The following is a 23,573-nucleotide window of genomic DNA, read 5'->3' as shown; positions in this document are numbered from 1 at the left end:
CTTTGCTTCTTTAGTAATGTAAAATCACAGTATATACAGAATGGAATTAGAAAGATGGAGCATAGGCTGGGCACAGTGGCTCACACCTGTAATCCTGGCACTTTGGGAGACCAAGGTAGGAGGATTGCTTGAAGCCAAGAGTTCGAGACCAGCTTGAGAAAAAAAAAAAAAATACCCCGTCTCTACAAAAAGTTAAAACAAAAAATTTAGCCGGTTGATTCCATGTCTTTGCTGTTGTGAGTAGTGCTGCAATGAACATACACGTGTGCAAACTAACACAGGAACAGAAAATTAAATACCACATGTTCTCACTTGTAAGTGGGAGCTAAATGATGAGAACACACAGACACATAGAGGGGAACAGTACACACTGGGACCTGTTGAAGGGTGGAGGATGGGAGAAGGGAGAGCTTCCAGAAAACAACTAATGGATACTAGACTTAATATGTGGGTGATGAAATAATCTGTACAACAAACCCCCATGACACAAATTTATGTGTATAACAAATCTGCGCGTGTACCCCTGAACTTTAAAGTTTAAAAAAATTAACCGGGCATGGTGGCACGTGCCTGTAGTCCCGACTACTCGGGAGGCTAAAGTGGGAGAATCACCCGAGCCCAGGAGTTTGAGGCTGTAACGAGCTTTGATCACACCACTGTACTCCAGCCCAGGTGAAAGAGAAGAGACACTGTCTCAGGAAGAAAAAGAACAATGAAGTGTTGCCAGATGATACAGTAACTCTGTGCTGTTAGGCTGATTCTAGACCTGAACTTCCCTACTGTTTTGGGGGAACTTTATAGGTGTGTCTGGGTATTGTTCTCCTTTGCTCTTCAGGTAGCTGGAGAGGGCCTAGGGCAGTCTGAGCCTGCAATATGAGCAGGCCCTTCCACTTATCTCTGTGTACCATGCATGCATTATAATTTAATATGTGCAGTGAGGTAGAAAACCTTGGGAACTCGGCATTAAGCAGTGGGCTGCATTTGTTTAACAATTCTAATTAGGACTGAAAATGATCTGTTTTTGAAACAACTCTATTGGTAGTACAGAAGGGAGAAACATACTAGGAAGACCCACTGGAAAGCTATCCTAAGAGTTTAGGTAAGAAAAAATGAAGATTTTGAAAGATGGCACTCCTGAAAATAAATAGGACAATGTGGAGATAAAGATGGTTTATTTAGAGATGTGGAATTGGATTTAGAACATGTCAAATAGAATTGATTAATAAGAAATTGGAAATGTTGAACTCAGAAAAGGAGGCGCCAGAATCCTGCTCAGTCACACAAGTATTTATAGATCACCTAGTGGGTGCCAGCTGCAACCCTAATAGTACCTGGGAACTCTCTGAGAGAGTTAGAGGTCCTGGGATGTGACCTGGGTGAGTACATTCCTTTTAGGACTGGGAGTAGAACAGTAGCCAACTTGACATCATTGTCATCCTTCCTGAATTCTCTTCTGCGTCGTAAAGGAAAAATTGGGAACTGTTTTTTCAGAATCAGAGACTGACAATGAAAAGCGCTCAGAACAATCTGCAAGTAGAAGAGGAGAAACTGTTATCTTTAAAAGACAGTGTAGCATTCAAATGGGTGGATATCAGACTAGCAGCTTCCAGAAGCTTCTTGAGAATTACCGTCTCCATGCTGCAGACTGAGAATATCCGATGGCTAGCCTAACTTTTACTCACTCAGCTTTCCAAGGGTTGAATAAGCCTCTAATTCTATATATTGGAATACACAAAGTGACTTCCTTTTTTCGGTTGTAATCATGATTATTTGGTATTTTCCTAGCATCCTGTACTCTCCATCATACTTTAATAATTTGTGTGATTTTATTGTATATTTTTCCTGTTAAACTGGAAGCTGCACGAGGTGTGTAATATCTATTCAGCAGACTGTCCGTAACACCTAACAGGGTCTCTAATCATTTCCTAGATTTGATGAGTATTGAATGCTAAAGTAGAAAAACAGAAGTAGAAAAGAATGTATGTAAGGACATTATGATCAACAAATTCAAATGTTCATAAAGTGGTTAAGCAGAAAATGGGCTAGGACTAGCTTTTGAATTTAGTGATTTGGGAGACCGTGGAATTTTATTTAAGAGCGCTGTCAGAAGAGTGGTTGGGGTTGGGATTATAATTACAGGAGTTCGGCATAGTCAGTAGTGAAAAATCAGAGCAATTTGTTCAGACTGTACAAATGAATTGGGGGCAGAAAAGTAGATTAGCTAGAGCACTGAGGTAAAGGCAACATCTTTCTGGAGAAGTGATCAGTTATAAAGCAAAATAACAAAATAACAACAGCTGATGGAGATGACAGAACGGACAATGCTGGAGGAGATACTAATTGAAACAGCAATTGCTTTCAGTCCACAAATTGTAATGCACTGTAAACACCTTTAAACATTGCTTCCCAAACTGTCATCCTAGAACCAGAGTTAGTTGACAGCTTTCACTGTTTGGTGAAAATATTAGAGAGATAAGGGCAATATTAATATTGTCAGTTTTGAGTTAGGATAAATGTACTAAGTTTAGATTATGTACTTCCTTTGTTTGCTGTTACACTGACTTGCTTTCTTAAACTATTCGGTAGTGGTGGTGGTTGTTGCTGTCCTAAATGCCCCTTTTTGAAAAATAAAAATCTGATAACCTTATTTCAGTTCACCCCATCAATCTTACTTTTTAATCTGCTTCACGAAATGTAAAAGTCCGAGAATACACTGCTTTATGTATTTAGAAGGAACAAAAAAGACAAACTGTCTTAATTTTTGACAGTTTTTGAAATCTGAGATAAGTAGAGTTTATAAATGAAAACCAACATAACATTTCTAACAAATAATGGGAGGAAAACAATTTTATTTCAGATGAAGATCGACTTTCTAGAAGAAAAAGCATTGTGGACACCGTATCCATTCAGGTGGATATTTTATCCAACAATGTTCCTTCTGATGATGTGGTAAGTTACTGAAAGTTTATGGTAGAGTACTGTCTTGGTAGACATCATTTAAAAGAATTTTTGCCTTCCACACTTTCAAACAAGAGAAAATACAACTCTAAATTATCCTCAAATCAACTAAACTATTAGTAGAAATTAATCTGATTTAGCTTTGAATTTATTTATAGTTTATTTTACTGAACTCATTTCAGCTGTCTGTAAAGATATATAAACCTAACATTATATGTTACGATGTTGTCAGATTTCACATTATAATTTAGTGTAAAAGATTTTTTTTTTTTTGTAAGAAACTTTATACAAAGCCTGTCATTAAATTAGTGGGCTGTCTAGATCCTACTTATTTTTCAAAATTTAGGAAATGCAAATTACAGAAATAAATATAACTATACATCCTCATGTGAAGCCAAATGCTCACTACCTTTAAAAAGTTTTAAAAGTTCATCTCTAAGGTAAAATGTTTTAATTATTTTGGATAGTAAGGATGTAGTTTAAGCTGCGTTAGTGAGCTATGTACTCTGTAAGGACTGTGGCTTATTTAAAACATAGATTTCATGCTCTCCTCCCTTTTCAGAAGAGCACAAGAGCGTACCCTCCTGAGTTATAGGGGAAAAAGCAGCCAGTATTCTCTAGGACTTATTCGACACAAACCACCAGAGAATTTTTTCATAGTCAAGTAAAAATGCCAAAATGCCAGCATGTCAAGTCAACCTCCACCTTGTGGTTTATCCATTGTCTGCCTTCTTAAGTATTTATTTCTCATTGGTACAATATGCATAATTAAAAGAATATCCCTATAGGGAAAGGGAAAGGAAGTTATCTGAATTTATGCTTTCTGAAGCCTCCCTCCTACCCCCTTCCAATTCCTATTGATTTATTTGTCTTCAGGTACTAAACCTATTTAGTGGCCAGAGTACTACAGCCAACTGACTTATGTTTTCTATGCCATTCAACTCCCCATTACATAGAACTTATCAGTTTTATTAAGAAATTATCAGCACGGCATCAAGAGTAGTTGAAGCAGCATTTAGTGTTCATTTTGAAACTCGACGCCTTAAAGCTAAAGTTTCTTACCAATTTAAGGCTTAATAACCACCTTGCCTAAATTCACCTCTTTCTTCAGAGCTATTTAATTTATACACCCCTTACTAGTAAGAACAGTATCTTGCTAGTTCTGTCCTTTTAATGATTATGAATTTGCCACTATTACCTTTCTAGGGAAGAAGTTCATCCAAAGTCTTAGTTTATAAACTTAATTTTGTTAAGAGTACACTATATGTTATTGACTGCTATTTTCACCTTTCTCCTTTTGTTAACTATTCTTATTTTTTTCAAAAATATATGGAGAACACTTGAAACTGTTGGAAAGAGTCAGTCTATTTTGATAAAATCAACTGAAAAAACATTTGCATAAAGACCCAGTGTAGGGGAAAGATTCTTGTCACAAATCTTACATTAAAAGTCCGTTAATATTTTTATTAACTCTTACAAGATCCTGTTGTTTTTCATTTACTATAAGTCCTAAGTCAAATATGCCTCACACCAAGCATCTGAAAAGTTAAGTACAGTTTAGTATCACATTTACTTGAGCACATTTGAGTTTCGGACTCATTTACCATTGTGGAATCTGCTTTTGGATATTAGAGATGTTTGTTCAAATACCAGAAGACAGAATAATACTGTCTTCTAGGCTAAAACTAATTAATTACTTTCATACAACAGACAGAAGAAATTCACATCTAATAGATATTTACCAGTTAATGGTGCAGCAAAATATCAAACTATTTTCTTACAATGAATCAGATAAGAAAATTGCTCATAAAAAATAACTTTTTTATTTGATCAAAATTATTTATAGTTTGTATGTATAATCCTAGTTTAACCTCAGATGTATTTGCTTTTGCTTTTTAAACTTACAATTTAAAAAAAGAGAGAGAGGCAGAAGGTTGTTTAGATGGAGACCATCACAAAACTTTTGTTTCCCTAAACTCTAGTCTGGTGAAATACCTGGTCCACTTGAGATGTGCCAGTTCTGACATTTGCAATTCCGACCTTGGCCTACTGAGAATCATTTGGTGAACTTTTTTAAAAATTGCCATAGATAAAAAGATGTATATTATTATTTCTTCTAAAAATGTGCTCATGGCATAAAATGTATTACTGATACTTTTATCATAAAGCAGTTGATTTTATACCTTTTACATATCTCAAAGCAAGAGGGAGATTTGAGAGACTCAAGGTAAAAGTTATTTTTAGAGAATATAAATTGGTAATTGACTTTAGAGGAATGCTTCCCAATGCATATATATATCTGTATATATATACGCATATATGCATACACATATATACACATGTGTATATATACGCATATATATGCATATATATACATATATATTCATACACACATTTTTATAACGATACCTAATTTAAATTAACATATTCAAGAAGATATATGACTAAAATAGAACAGAGGCATCTCTGTCTCCCGAGATAAAATTATCAGCTTGACTAATAGAATAAAGCACTATAGGCATGATTTTTTGCTTCCTTATATATGCATAATTGATATGAGTAAAACCTGAAATCATCACACTGCTCTTCTCTCTAAAAGCTTATAGTAAGTGCTTGATTATTTAAGGCCATGGGTAGGATGTTATATATATTAAATTTTGAGTATATGTTAAATTTTTTGGTACAAAATTAAGTCACTGGTTGACTGCAAAAGATTGTTGTTTATTCTGGTACAAATAACAGATCTTTGTTTTATATCCATGTACTCCTGTCTTTTTTCCCCAAATACAACTGGAGATACTGTGTGTATGCTAACATCTAGTCAATGTTAGTCACACTGTGGTGCTAGATGCTATCAAATTACTATGATATTTGTGGAAGTGACATAACAACTACTATAATTAGAAAAAGATGAATGGTAGATTTTATGTAGGTCCAAGGGCATTATATAGTCTAGGTTAGTGTTGTAGATCATAGATAAAGCAAAAGTCCTAGATTATAAAGGGAATGTTGAAATTCCTTTAGGATGGTGCCTTTGCACCACTTCTCTATAACTCCAACATAACCAGTTTTTCCTCTAGAGTTGGAATAGATTGTAGTTTGGTAGATCACCAAATAAAGTATGTAGCTTGTATTTACCAGCTATGGTATATAAAAACATGGATCATTAAATGCTAGTATAAAGCAGTTAGTCTTAAAAAAAAAAAAAAAAAAAAAGATTCACGAAAGGGACAAGTGGGAGATAAGACTGAAGGAACATTATAGAAAGTTGTATACCGGGCTGAGGGCTTTGTATGTAACTTCATAGGAAGTAGGTAAACACCGAAATTTAGTCAGTGTCATTATTAGAAATGTGTTTTCATGAAAAGAATCTCTCAAGTGTGACAAGGCTAAATTAGAAAGAAGAGACTGGAGGTAGAGGCAGTTAGGAGATCCTTGTAATAGTCCACAGTTGATGGAATGAGGATCTAGAGTAGCCAGGCTGGAGGTAACAAAGAGGGACAGGAGGGCAGGAATACTCTACTTTAAAGTAGAATGAATAGGACCAACAAATGACTTGAAGGGATTTAAAGAAAGGAGATGTTAAAAAAAAAAAAAAAGAAAGAAAGAAAAAAGGTGGACACTGATGGCGTGAGTTGGGGGCTCTTGATGCTAGGAAGCTGCATCATAATTATCTGAATTAAGGCAAACAGGGACAAAAAGAGAAGAGTTAATAGGGTAAGGTATTTTAGCTCTTATCTGAGATTGACAGGTAATAAGTAAAAATTATATATATCAAGAATGCTGGCCTTCTGACTTCTCCCATGTTCTTTTTCCTATACTGGAGTTGTATCTCAAAAGTCAGAAGCTCTTAGCCAGTTCTAAGAACAAAAGCAATTTCTTTTTTTCACTGAAGTACTAGAATGCTTATAAGTACAAATAATTGACCAGCCAGAGCCTAATCTTATATGTCTGCTCCAGATATCTAGAACAAAACAACTGAAGATTCCCAAGTTTAATCTGACTTCAACTAGAAATATGAACCCTCAGTAGCAAAACTGAGGGAGTGGAACTCTTGCTGCTTGATTTCCAGCTAAAGCCTTTGTATTACAGAGAAGCTAAGGTGCAGAGAATGAAATCTTTTGCTTTCGTTAGTCTTGCTGCCTTAGACTTAGCAAAAGAAGCTCATGAGCTAAAATTAGGGATGACCAGATTCCCAGGCAAGTACCCATGTATCGTTTCTTAATTTTTATTCAGAGATACTATAGGAACTAGATATATTATTTTTCCTGAAAATGTGCTGATGCCATAAAATGTATTTTTGCCTTTTTTTAAAGCAGTTGTTTTCATACCTTTTTACATATCTCAAAGCAAGAGAGACTTGAAAGACATAAGTTAAAAGGATAGTTTCAGAGATTATAAATTGGTGATTGACTTTAGAGAAATACTTCCCGAAGTAGTGGTTTTTACTTTTCAATCGTTTAAAATCTTAGTTTCACTTTTGATTTGTAAACTGTGTGTGATACCAAAATTATAGAGGCTGTAGAGTACTTAGTTGTTTTTTATCACATGTCTAAAAATGTATTTATATATAATCTCAGCCTTCACTGTCTCAGAGCATCGTTTACTTACAGCACAGTGTTCAGTCAATGAGACTCAAATCTTCCTGTGCCTCACCGAAGTGGAGACTGAGTTCTGTAATTCAAGGTGGTTTTGTTGCCTAGAGTATGTTAATTATTGCAGTCTAATGCTAATCTATAGACTTGTTTTGGGGAACCACTGCAGTAGGCCATTGTTAGAACCAGTGAAAAAGTGGAGATTATTTGGTACTGCAGAGTATAATCACAGCTCAGACCAACACAAAGAAGAAAACAAATCTGAAAAACTTCTTAGATGACTTGTAACTAGGTAAAGGTATTACTTATATTGACCCTTTTTAACTCTCGATTTCACTTATAATCACTTTTCTCTAGGTTAGTAACACTGAAGAAATCACTTTTGAAGCATTGAAGAAAGCAATTGGTGAGATATTTTGCACTTGTTAGTACTACCGATATTTAACTTATCTTTATCTGCTGCTTTTTTTCAATGACAGAATAAGTAGAGGGGACATTACAAAAACAAAACCAAAAACACTTGGGGGCTTCTATAGAAATGTATCATTTATTTAGCTACATGTTTTAGGCTTCAAAATTGTCTTGTCCCATCAGGGTCATATTCCTGAACAAGTAGACACAATTATGGCAGTGATATAAAAGAAGACATTTATTAATTTACTTTCCCACAAACTTTGGCCAGACCATACATCATCATAAGACCAAGAAAATTCCTTCCCAAATTATGGTAAATAAATGGAAAAGGCTACAACAACATGGTTCCAAATGACCCCGTTCGTATTTCAGTTATTCCACTCAGTACCAAGATTCAATTTAGCAAATATTTTATATAGTACCTCATATATGCAAGAACATGTTTATATAAAAGAGTCATCCTTCGGGAGGGACCGCGAAGTAGTTCGACTTGTAGGAAGCTCCCATTCCCTTGCTGTTTTTTGGTAAGAGAGACAAAGGCATTCTATGAAAGGGAATCTTGTGCTGTGTAGTACTAACCCTTAGTTTTTTGTTTCGTTTTGTTTTGTTTTGTTTTGTTTTTGTGCATGTGTTTTCTAGCCTTAAGATATTTCATGGATGTTAGGCCTTTTTATTTTTTTCTTGCAAAAGTAGCCCTGTAAATTGCCCTTAATTTTGGATGATATATCATTAGCTCTTAATGGTCATTGACTGGGTTCTGTGAAATTATGTATTCCCTTTAATGAGTCTTTATAAATATTTATGTAGATACCAGTGGAATGGAAGAACAGGAAAAGGAAAAGAGGCGTCTTGTGATAGAGAAATTTCAGAAAGCACCTTTTGAAGAAATAGCAGCACAGTGTGAATCCAAAGTAAGTGAACAAATGGTGAAGGGATTGTGGGTGGGCTGTTGTTTTGTGGAAACTCTTACTTAGTGATTGGTTGATAAGTTCCAAGCTTTAGTCAGATCAGTAGAACACAGGAAAATATATCTGATAAGGACTGAAAACTCTGAAGGCATATCTATGAGGCCTAAATAATTTCTTTGTGTGATGTAAGCTGATGGAAATGGTGGAACTGGTTTCCCAAATTAAATATTAGTGATTGTTATTCTTTTGATAGTTTTTTTCAGTGGTTTTCATGATTTTGCTGCAGGTATTTTGTTTTATGTGTTTGTTGATTTGTTTTTAACATCGAGACTAGGAAAGGGAGAAAAAGACAACCCTTACATTAAATTCTAATAGGTAAGACAGATCAAACCAAACTGTTAAAGCATTGTGTACTTAATAATTAATCAGCTTAATAGTCACAATTACACTTTGTCTCTTAAATTACATTGCTATTATTATATATAGATTCTTAGAAAATAATCCGTTCTTAACATTTTTTTCTTTTTTGCAGGCAAATTTGCTTCATGATAGACTTGCTCAAATATTGGAACTCACCATACGGTAAGGGTTTTGTTACCACAGTAGCAATAACACACATACGCAAATAGAAACTGTCGGACCCCTATGAATTTGTGGTTCATTATGTTTAAGTTATGTTAAAGTAATGCTTTGCATTTAGGATTAACGTAAGATCATATAGGTGATCCTTTGCTTAATAGGGATTCTGTTTTTTAGGCAGAGTCTGATACCCTTTCTTGACTAGTTGTCCTCTAGCTTTTTAGCTGCTTTTTTAGATTATTCATTCCTTCCTGATGATCTCATAAGGACATCTGGGTAATTTGAAAGACCCATATTCTAATATTATGCTTAATTAGGAAATTGCTCATATTGAATCGTTTTGTCCTGCAGAAACTGCATTTTAATATGTCAGCCTCATGGTTCTTTTCAGGGCGGTAATAAGTCTACCTATGCAGATAGCTCATTTGAATTATTGAACTTTCCTTTAGCTTTTTTACATCATATTCATTTCAGTTCTGTTGTGAATTATTGTGCTCTTTGATTATCCTATGTCTGTACATTAGTAAGAAATGTAGCACCTGAAGGAAGGAGAGGCAGTGTGGAAACCTGCTTTCGTGAGAGGCGGCCAGTAGATATGTCTATGCTTCTGGAAATTTTTTCTGTATCTGCCATATCTTTTATATTTTTAGCTTGATTAAGTAAGTCTGTTTTGCTTCAACCCTGTATTATATTAATATTAGATAGGTAAATGCTCTAGGCAACTTGCTTTTTTATTTCAGCCTTTTTTCTGCTTTGATAAGCAAGGCACATTTTTGTCATTATATATCTTACTCTAGACATTTCCCTCCCATACCTGCTACACTCTCTAAGTTGAGAATCACTCATTTACAAAATTTAAGAACAGAAAATCACAATAAAATATTCAACATGTGCTAGAAAAGGGGTCCCCAACCCTTAGTCCAGAGACCTGTACTGGCCCATGGCCTGTTAGGAACCAAGCTCCACAGCAGGAGGTGAGCGGCGAGCAAGCGAACATTACTGTCTGAGCTCCGCTTCCTGTCAGATCAATGCGGCATTAGATTCTCATAGGAGCGGGAACCCTATTGTGAACTACTGCTCATGCAGGGGATCCCATTAGATTCCTGATGATCTGAGGTGGAACAGTTTCATCCTGAAATCATCCCCCCAGTCCCCATCCGTGGAGAAATTGTCTTCCACAAAACTGGTCCCTGGTGCCAAAAAGGTCGGGGACTATTGTGCTAGACTTAGGATTCAATTAAAATTGCTGGGTATGGGCATTTACTTCTTTGATGACTAAATTTCAAACATTTAGTAGTAAATGTCTGCTGTGTACTTGATCTTATGCTACATGGTTTATATCTGTTATTTCTGCTAATCCTCACCATAGCCCTGAAAGGTAGGTAGACACTATTTTGTTCATTTTTCAGGTGAAGACACCAAGGCTTAGAGAAAAGTAAAATAACTTGCTGAAGGTCATACGGCTAGCGAGTGACAAAGTCAAAATTCAAATCCATAACTGATGTTCTTAAAAGGCATGTTGCTAGAGATCACCATATTACATGTAGTCAAACTAACATAATTATATGAATTTAATATTTTAGAGTAAGTATTATAACTAATTCTGTTTCATTGGTACCACACCTACTACTAATACTTACATTCATTGAAAAGTTACTACTAATAATTAACATTTTTAAGCACCTGTGTTGTTCTAAGCACTGTGCTAAATGTATTATTTTATTTAATATCTGCAACAGACCCTAACAAACAGATAGTGATTATTCTCATTTTACATGTTTATAAACAGATACATGGAAGTTAGGTAACTTATACAGGGTCACCTATTTAGGAAGCAGTAGCTCTGGAACAGCTTTATGGAGAAACTAAACAGACTTTATAGAAATGTGTCTTCAGAGTTTTCAGGTCCTGTCTGATACATTTCCTCTTGTTAATTTGCCTCACCCTAACCATCAGACAGTGGAAAGAGTTTGTATTCTCCATAAAAGAAGCAGAACACACAATATTATACTTTGCTCCCACTGTTCTTTCATTTACATTTTAACCATACCTGAGTATGGTTAAAAAAAACAAGAAAGGCAAAGAAGCTGTAAAATACAGTGAGAATAAGCAGCCTCACAGATAATCCAGTTATTAGAATTAGTAGAAAAGGCCCTTAGAACACCACACACCCACACCTCCCACCAGACCCCACAAACACATGTCAAAGAATTTAAAGGACAAGATACATATAGTATGGAAAGAAATGTGTGTGACACTGCTTATTCTCATGATGCTTTCCTGTTTCTTTGCATTATAATTGCAAATTTTAATGTTCCTCTCATAAGAGTACTAAAACATAACCAACAAGAAGACAAAAATGCAGAAAGGATATAAGATTTGAACCATTTCAGTCAATTTAAGTGGCCTTTAGAAAACACTATGCTAGGCAAATACAGAATATAGTTTCTTTTGAAGTGCACATACAACATTCACAAAATAGAAAAATGTGGGACTATAACAAATGTAAGTAAATTTCAGGAAACTGACATGTTAAGACATCATGTTGAGTATGTTCTCTTGCCACAAAAAAAATATGTAATTCATTAACACATATCTAGAAAAATTTCAAATGTCTGGAAATTAAAACACACCCATATCTTAAAGAAGAAATGAAAGGAGGAATTAGAAAACATTTTAAACTGAAAATACCTATCAAAGTTTTGTAAGATGAAGCTAAAATCTTGCTCAGGAGCAATTTTATATCTTTAGATGCTTTTGCTTGCAAAGAAGAGAGATCTGAAAGTAGTGAATTAATTACTTTTGGTAAGACATTAGAGAAAGAAGAACAATGTAAGCTAAACTAGTATATCAGAAGTCAGTGAAACAGAAAATAGGCAATAAGACAACAAGAAATATTAACAAACGTAAAAGTTTGTTCTTTGAAACAGTTGATAAAATTGGTAAACCTCTAGTCAGTGTTAAGGAAGAAAAAGAGAGAAAACACAGATTACCAATATTACAAATAAAAAAGAATTATAATAAAGGAATGTGATAAAACAATTTTATGACAATAAATTCAACAATTTAGATGAAATGGGCAAAAATCATTGAAAGTCAAAACTAACTAAAATTGACACAAAAAGTAGTAAAACATCCAAATAACCCTCTAACTGTTGAAGTAGATTTGAAATTTAAAAGCATCCTACAAGAAAATGCATTTAACTTCACTGCTTACTTTTATCATACATTTAGGTAAGAAATAATACCAGTTTCATATATATTCAGGAAACAAAGGAGGTAGAAACATTTTCTAACTCATGAGGCCAGCATAACTTCAACATAAAATGAGACAAAGATAAAAACCACAATGAGATACCATCTCACACAAGTTAAAATGGTAATCATTAAAAAGTCAGGAAACAACAGGTGCTGGAGAGGATGTGGAGAAATAGGAACACTTTTACACTGTTGGTGGGACTGTAAACTAGTTCAACCATTGTGGAAAACAGTGTGATTCCTCAAGGATCTAGAACTAGAAATACCATTTGACGCAGCCATCCCATTACTGAGTATATACCCAAAGGATTATAAATCATGCTGCTATAAAGACACATGCACACGTGTGTTTATTGCAGCACTGTTCACAATAGCAAAGACTTGGAATCAACCCAAATGTCCATCAGTGACAGACTGGATTAAGAAAATGTGGCACATATACACCATGGACTACTATGCAGCCATAAAAAAGGATGAGTTCGTGTCCTTTGTAGGGACATGGATGCAGCGGGAAACCATCATCCTCAGCAAACTATCGCAAGAACAGAAAACCAAACACCACATGTTTTCACTCATAGGTGGGAATTGGACAATGAGATCACTTGGACACAGGAAGGGGAACATCACACACTGGGGCCTATTGTGGGGAAGGGGGAGAGGGGAGGGATAGCATCAGGAGATATACCTAATGTAAATGACGAGTTAATGGGTGCAGCACACCAACATGGCACATGTATACATATGTAACAAACCTGCACGTTGTGCACATGTACCCTAGAACATAAAGTATAATAATTAAAAAAAAAAGAAAATTATAGACAAGTACCCCTCTTGAATATAGTCATAGAAATCTTTATCAAAATGTTAGCAAATGTATAAAACTGATGATATGGCCTAAATAAATGGGGTTACTATGAGGAAAGCAAGATCAGTTTTACATTAGAAAGTTGATCAGTCAGCAAAATTCACCACATTAATTAAGAGAGTAAAGTTGCATGATCACACCAGTAGCAGAAAAAAAAGCATTTCAAAAAGCTCAATGTTCATTTAAGACAAAAATTATCAGAAAATTTGGAATAGAAGGGAACTTAATCTGATAAAGAGTAATTACAAAAAATCTATTGCTGGTGTTATATATAATGGTGAAAGTCTGATGCCTTTCACCTAAAACTGGGTCAAGGATGTCTGCTCTCACCATGTCAACATTGTATTGGAAGTCTTAGGTAAGTAAAGTGAAAAAAAGGAAAAATATAAAGATGAGAAAGGAAGAAATGAAACTATCTTTTCACAGATGACATGGTTGTATATGTGGAAAATCTTAAGTAATCAAGACAAAAAAAAAAAAAAGAACCCTACTAGAGTTATTACATGAATTAAATGAATTTTAGTAAGGTCACAGGATTCAAGGTATTCAAGGTCAGTATTCAAAATTCAGTTGTATATCTATATGTTAACAACAAACAATTGCAAGAGTAAATTTTTAAACATAGCATTAAAAAAATATTTAGCCATAATTTAACAGTATGTAAGATTTCTGTTATGAATGTAAAACATGAATGAGAGAAATTAAAGAATACCTAAATGAAGGAGAGATATACCGTGTTCATGGACTGAAGGATTAAATATTGTTTATATGCTGTTTCTTTCAAGTTGATCTGTAGCTTCAATAAAATGTCAATCAAAACCCCAACAGACTTTTTTTTTTTTTTTTGTAAAAACGTGTAAATTGATTTTAAGATTCAGATGAAAGTACAAAGGACCTGGAGTAGCTAACTGTTTTGAAAAGGAAAAATAAAGTTGAAGAATTTACATTGCCTAATTTCAATACTTGATTTATAAAGCCAAAGAAGTCAAGACATTATTGATATAAGAGTACACAAAGAGATCAAGATAACAGAATAGAGAGTCCTATCAAAAACTTAAGTGATTTTTGATAAAGGAATCAAAACAATTTAATGAGGAAAAGAAAATATTTTAAACAAATGTCCTGGAACCACTAGATAACCTCAGAGAAAAATACTAATCTCAATCCCTACCTTCCACTGAACACAAACATTAAGTTGGGTAATCAGTGTCTATGTAAAATCTAAAACCAAAACTTCTAAAACAAAACATAGGAAAGAGTCCTTTCAGTCTTAAATGAGCAAAAAGATTTCTTAGGACACACAGAGTACTAAACAAAATTGGTAAATTGGTCTTCATGTAAATTAAAAACTTACCCTTAAAAGACTCCAGTTAAGAATATGAAAAGGCAGACCACAAACTGAGAAAATACAGTATACACAGTACCGATATCTGATAAAGAACCCCTACAACTGAGAAATAAAGACAATTTTCAAAATGGCCAAGACAGTAGACATTTTACAAAAGGAATGTTTGAATCGCCAATAAGCATGTGTAAAAGTGTTTAAAATCATTAGTTAACAAGGAAATGCAAATTTAAATAGCAAGATACGAGTTTGTGCCCATTAAAATGAGAGAACTGAGTATATTCACAAAAAGACATGTGAATGTTTATGACAGCTTTATTCATAGTTGCCAAATGTCCATTATCACGAGAACAGACAAATGATGATAATATAATGAAATACTATTCAGCAATAGAAAGGAACACAATTTTTGGGATAAATCTAAAAAACATATTAAGTAACAAAAATCAGACATAAAAAGACAGTTTGTTGGACTGTTCATAGAGCCTGTATAGACCATTTACATGAAGGTTAAGAACAAGCACCACTAATCTTCAGTGATGGAGATCAGAACATAGTTGTTGCATGAGGATGTATGTGTATGGGTATGTCAGAGTGGGGAGAAATTGACTAGTTAGGGACATGAAACATTTTCGGGGTGATTGAAAGTGTTCAGTATCTCTTGAACCCGGGAGGAGGAGGTTGTAGTGAGCCAAGATCACACCATTGCAATCCAGCCTGGGTGGCAAGAGTAAAACTCCATCTCAAAAAAAAAGAAAGTGTTCATTATCTCTATTGGACTATGATTTACATGGGTGTGATGTACATGAGTGTATACATTTGTCAATTTTTGTCAAACAGTACACTTAAGATCAGTGTATTTCACTCTGTGAAAATTATCCCTTAATAAAAAATTTAAGTGTATTATAAATCTGGAGCAATTCCAAAATTATTAGTTACCAAAAATAGATATATCAGGAAAATAGAAGAAAACCAACTGAATAACTTAACAATTGAGGATAATTTACAGTTAAAAATAATTATATGAAATTAATATCTGTGCATTTGTTAAAATGAAAACATTCTTAACCATGAACTAATAAATTCAAAGAACTATATAAGACTTAAATGAAGAAACTATATATCTCTGAAATATGCTTAAGAATATTTATACAAATGAAAACATCTTATTCTTGAATAGGAAGTTGATATAGACATCAGTTTTCTGTAGATTGAGCTATCATTTTAGTAAGATAATTTTTATTAAGTATTTGAACAAATGATGCTAAGGGCAATGTGAAAGAATCCACATGCAAGAGCAGTCAGGAAAATGCTGTAGAAAGAAACAAGGGAGCATTTGTCTTGCTTGGTAGAAAAACATATGACAGATCTTTGGTACTTACATCAGGTTGGACCTGCATATGGGTAAGTGGAAGAGAGGAAAATTCAAGTATAGGAAGGTATCTGTGGTAAAGATAAGATTTCAGATTTTCAAGGAAAGGAGCAACTGTTGAGTTAATCTCGTTTGGACAACTGCTAAACACTACTGACCAGTGAGGGAGGGTTGGGGGAAGATTTCTACTTCACTGCTTTTACCAAAATAGACAACTTCACTCATTGTTTAGAAAAATACATAAAAACAGTAGAATTAATACAGCAGTATTTCTTGTAGTCTTGACATAGAGGGAACGCTGTTCTTAGCATAACTCAAAAACTAAAAATTACAAGGAAATAATTGATTTTCTGGTAAGGTTTTTAAGCATTTGGCAACAGAAAAAGTTGAGAAATAATGAATTAGAGGAAAGCATTTGTATCATATGACAAAAGGTTAGTTTCCCAAATTGATAAGAGAAAAATATCTGAGTAGGATTAGAGGCAGTTTGCATTTTCAAAGAAACCTAAAATGGATACTACAAAGATACTTGCCATTAATAGTAACATAAAAATTAAAAATGAAAATAAGAATTACCTCCTGCCTCTCAGATTGGCAAAGCTGTTTTAAAAAGACTGACTATATCTAATATTTGTAACAGTGTAAAAGGTACACTGAAAAGCTGAAAGTGTAAATTGCTGGTATTCCGGCAATATGTATGTACCAAAGTCAAAATTTTGAATACACTTCGATGCAGAAATTCTGCTCGTAAGACTATAAACCAAGGAGACAACCAGTCAGAATAAAATTATGTATGTGTAAGAACAGACTTGTTAACATTATTATGATGAGAAAATGAAAATGAACCTGCATTTGTTCTCTGGATTAAATCAAGTACGATATATCTGTATAATGGAATACCATGCTGTCATCAAAAACATAATATCTGTATACATGAAATAATTTTTTACTAATGAAACAAGGCAGCTTACAAGAATGGGTAGAGTATAATCGCATTTAAAATTGTATATACATATTTTCCAAGGAAAATGTCTGCTTTAGACTTAAAAACAGTTTGACACTACTGTGGTCTGTTTCCCATGCAGCCTTGTAGTTGGCCAGTAACTACAATGTCATTGATCTCTGCAGTTGAGGAGTCTGACTTTGATATTTGCAGATAGTAGACAGAATACTCGGTGACACGAACAGCTTGTGAGTACACCTGCTGACCATGTTCCTTTGTTCTTTTACAGTCCTCCTCCCAGTCCATCAGGAACACTGACCATTACTTCTGGGCATGCCCAATACCAATCTGTCCCAGTCTATGAGATGAAGTTTCCAGATCTGTGTGTGTACTGATTGGCTCATGAAGACCTCAGCATATGATTTGTAAAGCCTAAAAATTACAGCCAAGCTGAGCTTTCAGGGTTTACATAATGTGTATTAACATACTTCTTGAAAATAATGATGGAACATATCTTTAACCAAATGCTTGGCATACCATATTAGAAGTTTTGGAGCTATATATAATTTCAAGTACTTTCAAAGATAGATTTATGCCATGTTAATTTGCTTTGAGGTTCCTGTTGCCTTTTAAGTTGAACATGTTTTGGTTTCACTTTATTCCACTGTTAAGTAGTATATTTTAAACTTTTCACAAATGTAATGTTTTTTCAAAAGTAAGCCTTCAGAGGATTGAAACTGTTTAAATTGTTTCTCTCTTAAACATCTACACGGCCGCTTAGATGTAGAATTTTTGTTATTGTTTTCTGCAAAGGCAGATACATTTAAATATATTCCTAGTCCTGGGACTGTAAAACTGTTCAGTGGCTTTTTGTCCCCATGCTTTAGATAAGCTGGGATAGGCACCCTGCTATTCAGTTACTGTAATAATATGTGATAGGCATTCCTCATCTTCACAATAATAGGATATCTGTTGAATAGCATTCCTCGAAAATGACCCTAAAAACGCCATACTTTAAATTGTCCGGTTCTTGTAATACTGGGTTTCCTGCCAAGAGTTTGACCATTCTGCTTGAGAAGTGTAGAGCTCACTCTTGGAGTACCAAACTGTGCAATATTTTTACATCATAAGATGTATTAGTTTACAGGCTGTGCTTTGAAATTATAGTAGTATTTTGCTGTGGCTCCATTAATTAAATGAGATATATATTTAGTGCAGAAAAAAGACATTTAAAACAGCTATTAGTTCACCTGTGAAGAGTCTGTACATTTTGATTTCCATTAAGAGTACATTTATTTACATTTGTATATTGTGCATTGTTTTAGATCCTCATAGTCAAAAAATTCCCCAGATGGACTTTTAATTTGTAAGATTTGAACTGTGACTTGTACGTATCTGTTTAGAATCAGTTATATTATATTTGAAAAGCTGCCTGTGTTTTAACAATCAAGTGTGCTAAAGTTCGTCAATTTAAGCTGCTTTTGATTTCAGCTACCAAGATCACAGGTGCACTCTACACATACACTGACAGACCCATAACAGTACTTACATCTTAGTGAATTCTATCACGTAGTAAAATGAACAGCTTTCTTTGTAACTCAGAAAATTCTCTTAGGACATTTTTATAAAGTCACCTGTTTATAGTTCTATCTTTTCAGATTCCATTTCTTTTTACATAAAACAGCATACATATCAAAAACTGTAGCCTAGAAGAGAGTTTAATTTTTGGCTTTTGTTTTTGTTTAAAAAATTGCAGTGAAGAATGGGATGTTTGTGTTTATGGCTATTTGGGCACCTGTAGTAGAAACGGAAAAAAGTAAGGAAATGATAATAGGACAAGCATACTTGAAAATTTCTGAATATTTAAAGAAAAGCGCAACATCTTGAAAACCAGTCTAGTCATTGAAACGTATGAAATGACACTGAAAGATCCTGGGCTGCTTCTTAAATGTGGATCAACAAGATTTGTTTCAGAGTGACAGTGGAGTCGTTACCACTGGAGGACTGAAGGGCCCTGTGGCAGTTGTCACTGGAACTTTGCCTCTTGATCAGGTAAAATGCTACACCAGTCAGTAAAGCCAAGTTGTATTTTTTTTATTGCCCTTTTTTCCTTCTGTATTTTTAAAGAAGGATGTTAATTTTTGACTATATATTTTAAAAAAATCTAAGCAGGGGGACATGCAAAAACAATCATCATCCACTTGGATGTCATTTTATAGATTAACACTGTGTGCTTTTGTATGGAAATATATATATAATTTAATAGTATAAAAAGTAAAATATTCATTTGCACTTCTGTGAAACACAAACTTTGCTCTACAAAATTTCATGTTTCTTAGTGATTTTAAAATGCATGTATTGCATGTAAAGGAAAACCATTACAATTAATGTTTATCACACCTTTATCTTGGTCTTTGTTGATTTGGGTTTTGTCGGGGTTTTTGTTACTGTTTTTAAATTACAGTAGGCTTCTTTATATCCTGGATTTCTGAACTGGTCTTGTTGACAAGGACTCCCAAGAAATGGATCTGTTCACTGGCTGCCTCTCCCATATCTGCAGGAGATTCTGCAGGAACGAGGTGTGCACATGGTGGTAGCCAGTTCAGGTAGTGAACATTTAGGATTTGGTGAAGTTCACTGTATTGCTATATTTTTGTAGATATATAAAACTCAATAAATTGTTAATCATTCTCTTTTTGCTGTATTGAGTTGCTTATATCACTCTTTCTTTCGTGACATTAAACAGTTAACATTTAAATGTTCCTCCTGTACTTGTGTTGTCTGTGACCACTTACAGAGTTTTATTGTTATTGGAGTTTACCTGAATACCTATGCGCACACACCCACATACTTCCTTAATATTTCTGAACTCATTATCTTTTAGAATAATAGTACTACACTTTACCAGCAATTAACTTCTCCCTACCCAAAATGTTTTTCTTCCTGTCTGAAAATGGAACTAATTTGTCTTATTCATGCTTATATCTGTATTAAATGTAATAAAGTTAGTTTTTGAAATGTAAAAATTCACTGTGCAATTCGTATGTAAGCAATAAAACATAAATCAGATTACTTGTATTTAAGTTCATTTTTTATAATAGCTATTGTTACATTTAATTAAATTTATTCAATATTTGCTTAAATTAAAAATGAAGAGCTTCTTTTGAGCCCAATAGTTCAAGGCTGCAGTGAGCTAGGATCATGCCACTATACTCCAGTCTGGTTGACAAAGCATGACCCCATCTCAAAAACAAAAAATGAAGAGCTTTAGTAGAAATCAATTTGCCAAGTGGATTCATTCCCATGTACATTGGAATATCAGAATGATAACTGCTAATAATGACAAGACATAGTAAGGTAAAGTTCACAGTGTGTGCTTGTGAAAATGTAGTTGCCATCTCTGTGTCAGTCTTAATGATTGTCTTTTCAACCCTACCTCTTTGTCGTATAAATTACACAAAGCAGCTCTTAAAAAAAAAAAATAAGATATATATATATATATATATATATATATATATATATATACACACACACACACACACACACTCAGTACCCTGTCTCTCCCAACCCCCGGTTTGCTTATTCTACCACTTACACAGATGTGCTTCATAGCCTGAACCTCCTTTGTTAGGCAATGTAGCATAGCGGTGAGGAGCTCCGGCTCTTGTTCACAAATTCAGCACCACCACTACCTGGCTGAGTGACCTTAGGCCAATGACTGAACTTTGATCCATGAAGTTCTCATCTGTAAAATGAGTATGGTAAATTCTGCTCTCCAAGGTTAGCTGTGAGGAGTAAGTGAACCACTTAGAAGAGGTTCCCTGTACCACACCTACGTGACACAGAATAAGCGTTCAATAAGTGATTAATAATCATCCTTAAGTTCACTACACTGGGACATAAGCAACTGGGCAGCCCTCAGCTCTGCAGTCTTAGGCCAGCCATTCCACGTTTGTGAACCTGTTTGCATGGGTATAAAATGAGCACGGTGTTTGCTGTGCTATCCCATATACTTTCCTTCCAACTCTTGCTGTGATCCTGTTACCTGTTCTCTCATCTGATAAGCTATTGATCTCAAGTGCCAAGTTCAAATGAAGTTTTAAGCAGAGGCGAGGTGGAACATCAAACTCTGCCTCTTAGTTTTGCCGTATTCAGCCTTTTACCTGTATGTTGAATCAGAGGCAGACTCTTAGGAAGGCACTGTCTTAGCCTAGGTTTCTCTAAAGCAGAGCCTGAGACAAGAGTATGTGCAGGTATTACTTTCGAAATTGATCTAACATGGGAGCAGAAAAAGCCGGTTAAGAGGATTTCTTGATTGCCTATCACTTGAGGTGCCTGCATAACCATTCCACTGCACATTCTAAGGAGTCTCATAAAAATAATCTCAAAACTTCCCAGGGGATGAAAAATTGGGAAAGCATCTATTATTTGGCTTCTGTTCATGGCTGAAGGTGGCCCTGTGGTCATTAACTCCCCCACATTTTTGGACTGTTTGAGCTTGAGTGCTGAACTGTTACCCCAGGTTTCCCATACCTCTTTCTCGGGGAAGTCCTGTGCCAAAAGGCAGGAAGTACAGCAGTACAGCAAGCACGCAGGCATTGCCATTCCACTTCTATGAGGCAGTCAGAGTCTGTGTGGAAACTGTTATCACAGCAGGGTCTGAAGGGATATGTGAGGATTAGAGGATGTGAAGTCAAGCAAAAAATGTCCAAGATAGCACTATCTAATCTGGTATTTAAGAACAAGACTAAATCTGGGAGCATTTGGTTTATAATTTCATGTGTCCCCCATCTTGCTCACTGGTTTTGGCCATAATACCTCTTGCACTGTTCTATTTGCTGACCCTTTGCTTTTCTTATCCTACTTCACCTGCATAAAGGTTACAGCTGTACACGTGTACGATTCCTGATTTAAAAGACTTAACAGCTGAAAGAATCTTAGAGTCAGGTTCATTCAAAGCTTACATTTTACAGATGAGTACATTGAAATTCAGACTTAAAGCTGACAGTAGTCATTCACCAACTAACTTTAAACTAGTAAACTTCTCATTATGACATCAACTTTAGTGTATCTGAAAATTAGAAATACCATTCCATGCCCTAATATAGCAAGAAAATATAAAAAGTAATCATCTCAAATATAATTGTAAGTGATCTAAATGAATAAAGAAATTGAAATTAGGGATCCAGGGCATTCAACTCAGTCCATAGTAGTCTACTTTTAAAAAGAAAAAAAAAAAAAGTTTTACTGAGATATAATTCACATACCATAAAATTCACATTTCAAAGTGTACAGTTCAGTGGCTTTTAATATATTCACAAAGTGAAGCACTGATCACCACTATCTAATCCCAGAACACTTAAATCACCCAAAAAGAAACCGCATACTCCTTACCAGTCACTCGTTCCCCTTCACCACCAGGCCCTCGCAACTGCATTTCTCTAGGGACTAATAATGTTGAACATCTTTCCATGTACTCTTTGGCCATTTGTATATCTTCTTGGAGAAATATATATTCTGAATCTTTATTTTTTATAGAGTTGTCTTTTTTGGTTGTAGGTTCTTGTCCCTAGTCTGCACTCTTTCCAATTTTTTATTTTGCTGCCAGATACATCTTTCTGAAGTGTAGGAAGCACTGCTTAAAATACTTCTCAGACTTTCCTATACACAATAGGACCCAGACTTCCTTGCCCAACATTACAGGGCTTCCATCATCGTTATAACACCAGCCTTTCTGCTTCCTGAGGAAGTGACTCTAACATGAGTCCTGTTTTGGATGTGTTAAATTTAAGATGCCTGGGGAGCATCCAAGTAACATATACTAGCATGAGGTTGAATATTCAGGCCTGGAATTCAGAGATTTGGTAGTGATTCAGAAGTCAAAAACACATTGACAATAATTAAAACTGAAAGTGAATGAGCGTGTCCCAAGGAAGAGAGGGTTTGTGACGTGAAAAGCTGCTGGCCCCACATAGACACCTAGGAACACATAGCTTTAGAAAGAGGGGCTGCGAAAGGGACCAAGAGAAAGATACCAAGAAGTTAGAAGAGCTGCTTGTTCATGTTTTGCCCGTTCCCTTTTTCAAACTATTAGGATTTGAAATCTAAAAATGCCCTAGAAGCCATATAAACTCAAAGTGGGGTAAAAAGTCTTTTTCTCCACCCATTATTGATTTATAATGTTGGGGGAGAAGTTACCATCAGAATCCTGTAATCTCAGGGAAAGTGTCACCTTTAAAATCCCTTTCAGGTCCAGCTTTTTGTAATTCAGTCTACAGTGTAGTGCTATGAAGACTGTTTTCACTGAGTCAGACCTGGAATAATGCTTAGGAGTCA

General features: G+C 34.8%; 1 protein-coding gene across 5 annotated transcripts in view; it reads left to right on the top strand.

Annotated features, from left to right (window-relative positions):
- Positions 1 to 20,263, top strand: part of EFR3A (EFR3 homolog A) — a 101,270-nt gene extending 81,007 nt beyond the window's left edge. For all 5 annotated transcript variants that reach the window (XM_050801596.1, XM_050801598.1, XM_050801599.1 and 2 more), the window contains exons 19-23: positions 2,858 to 2,949; positions 7,911 to 7,959; positions 8,775 to 8,878; positions 9,408 to 9,457; positions 17,527 to 20,263. In XM_050801596.1, the coding sequence (XP_050657553.1) occupies positions 2,858 to 2,949; positions 7,911 to 7,959; positions 8,775 to 8,878; positions 9,408 to 9,457; positions 17,527 to 17,632 (401 nt within the window). In that variant the 3' untranslated portion in view covers positions 17,633 to 20,263. The remainder of the gene's footprint in view (positions 1 to 2,857; positions 2,950 to 7,910; positions 7,960 to 8,774; positions 8,879 to 9,407; positions 9,458 to 17,526) is intronic.
- The last annotated feature ends 3,310 nt before the right edge of the window (positions 20,264 to 23,573 follow it).

This window comes from Macaca thibetana, chromosome 8, assembly GCF_024542745.1.
Source record: "Macaca thibetana thibetana isolate TM-01 chromosome 8, ASM2454274v1, whole genome shotgun sequence".
In the NCBI taxonomy this organism is placed as follows: Eukaryota; Metazoa; Chordata; class Mammalia; order Primates; family Cercopithecidae; genus Macaca; species Macaca thibetana.
This window is presented reverse-complemented; position numbering and strand designations above follow the sequence as displayed.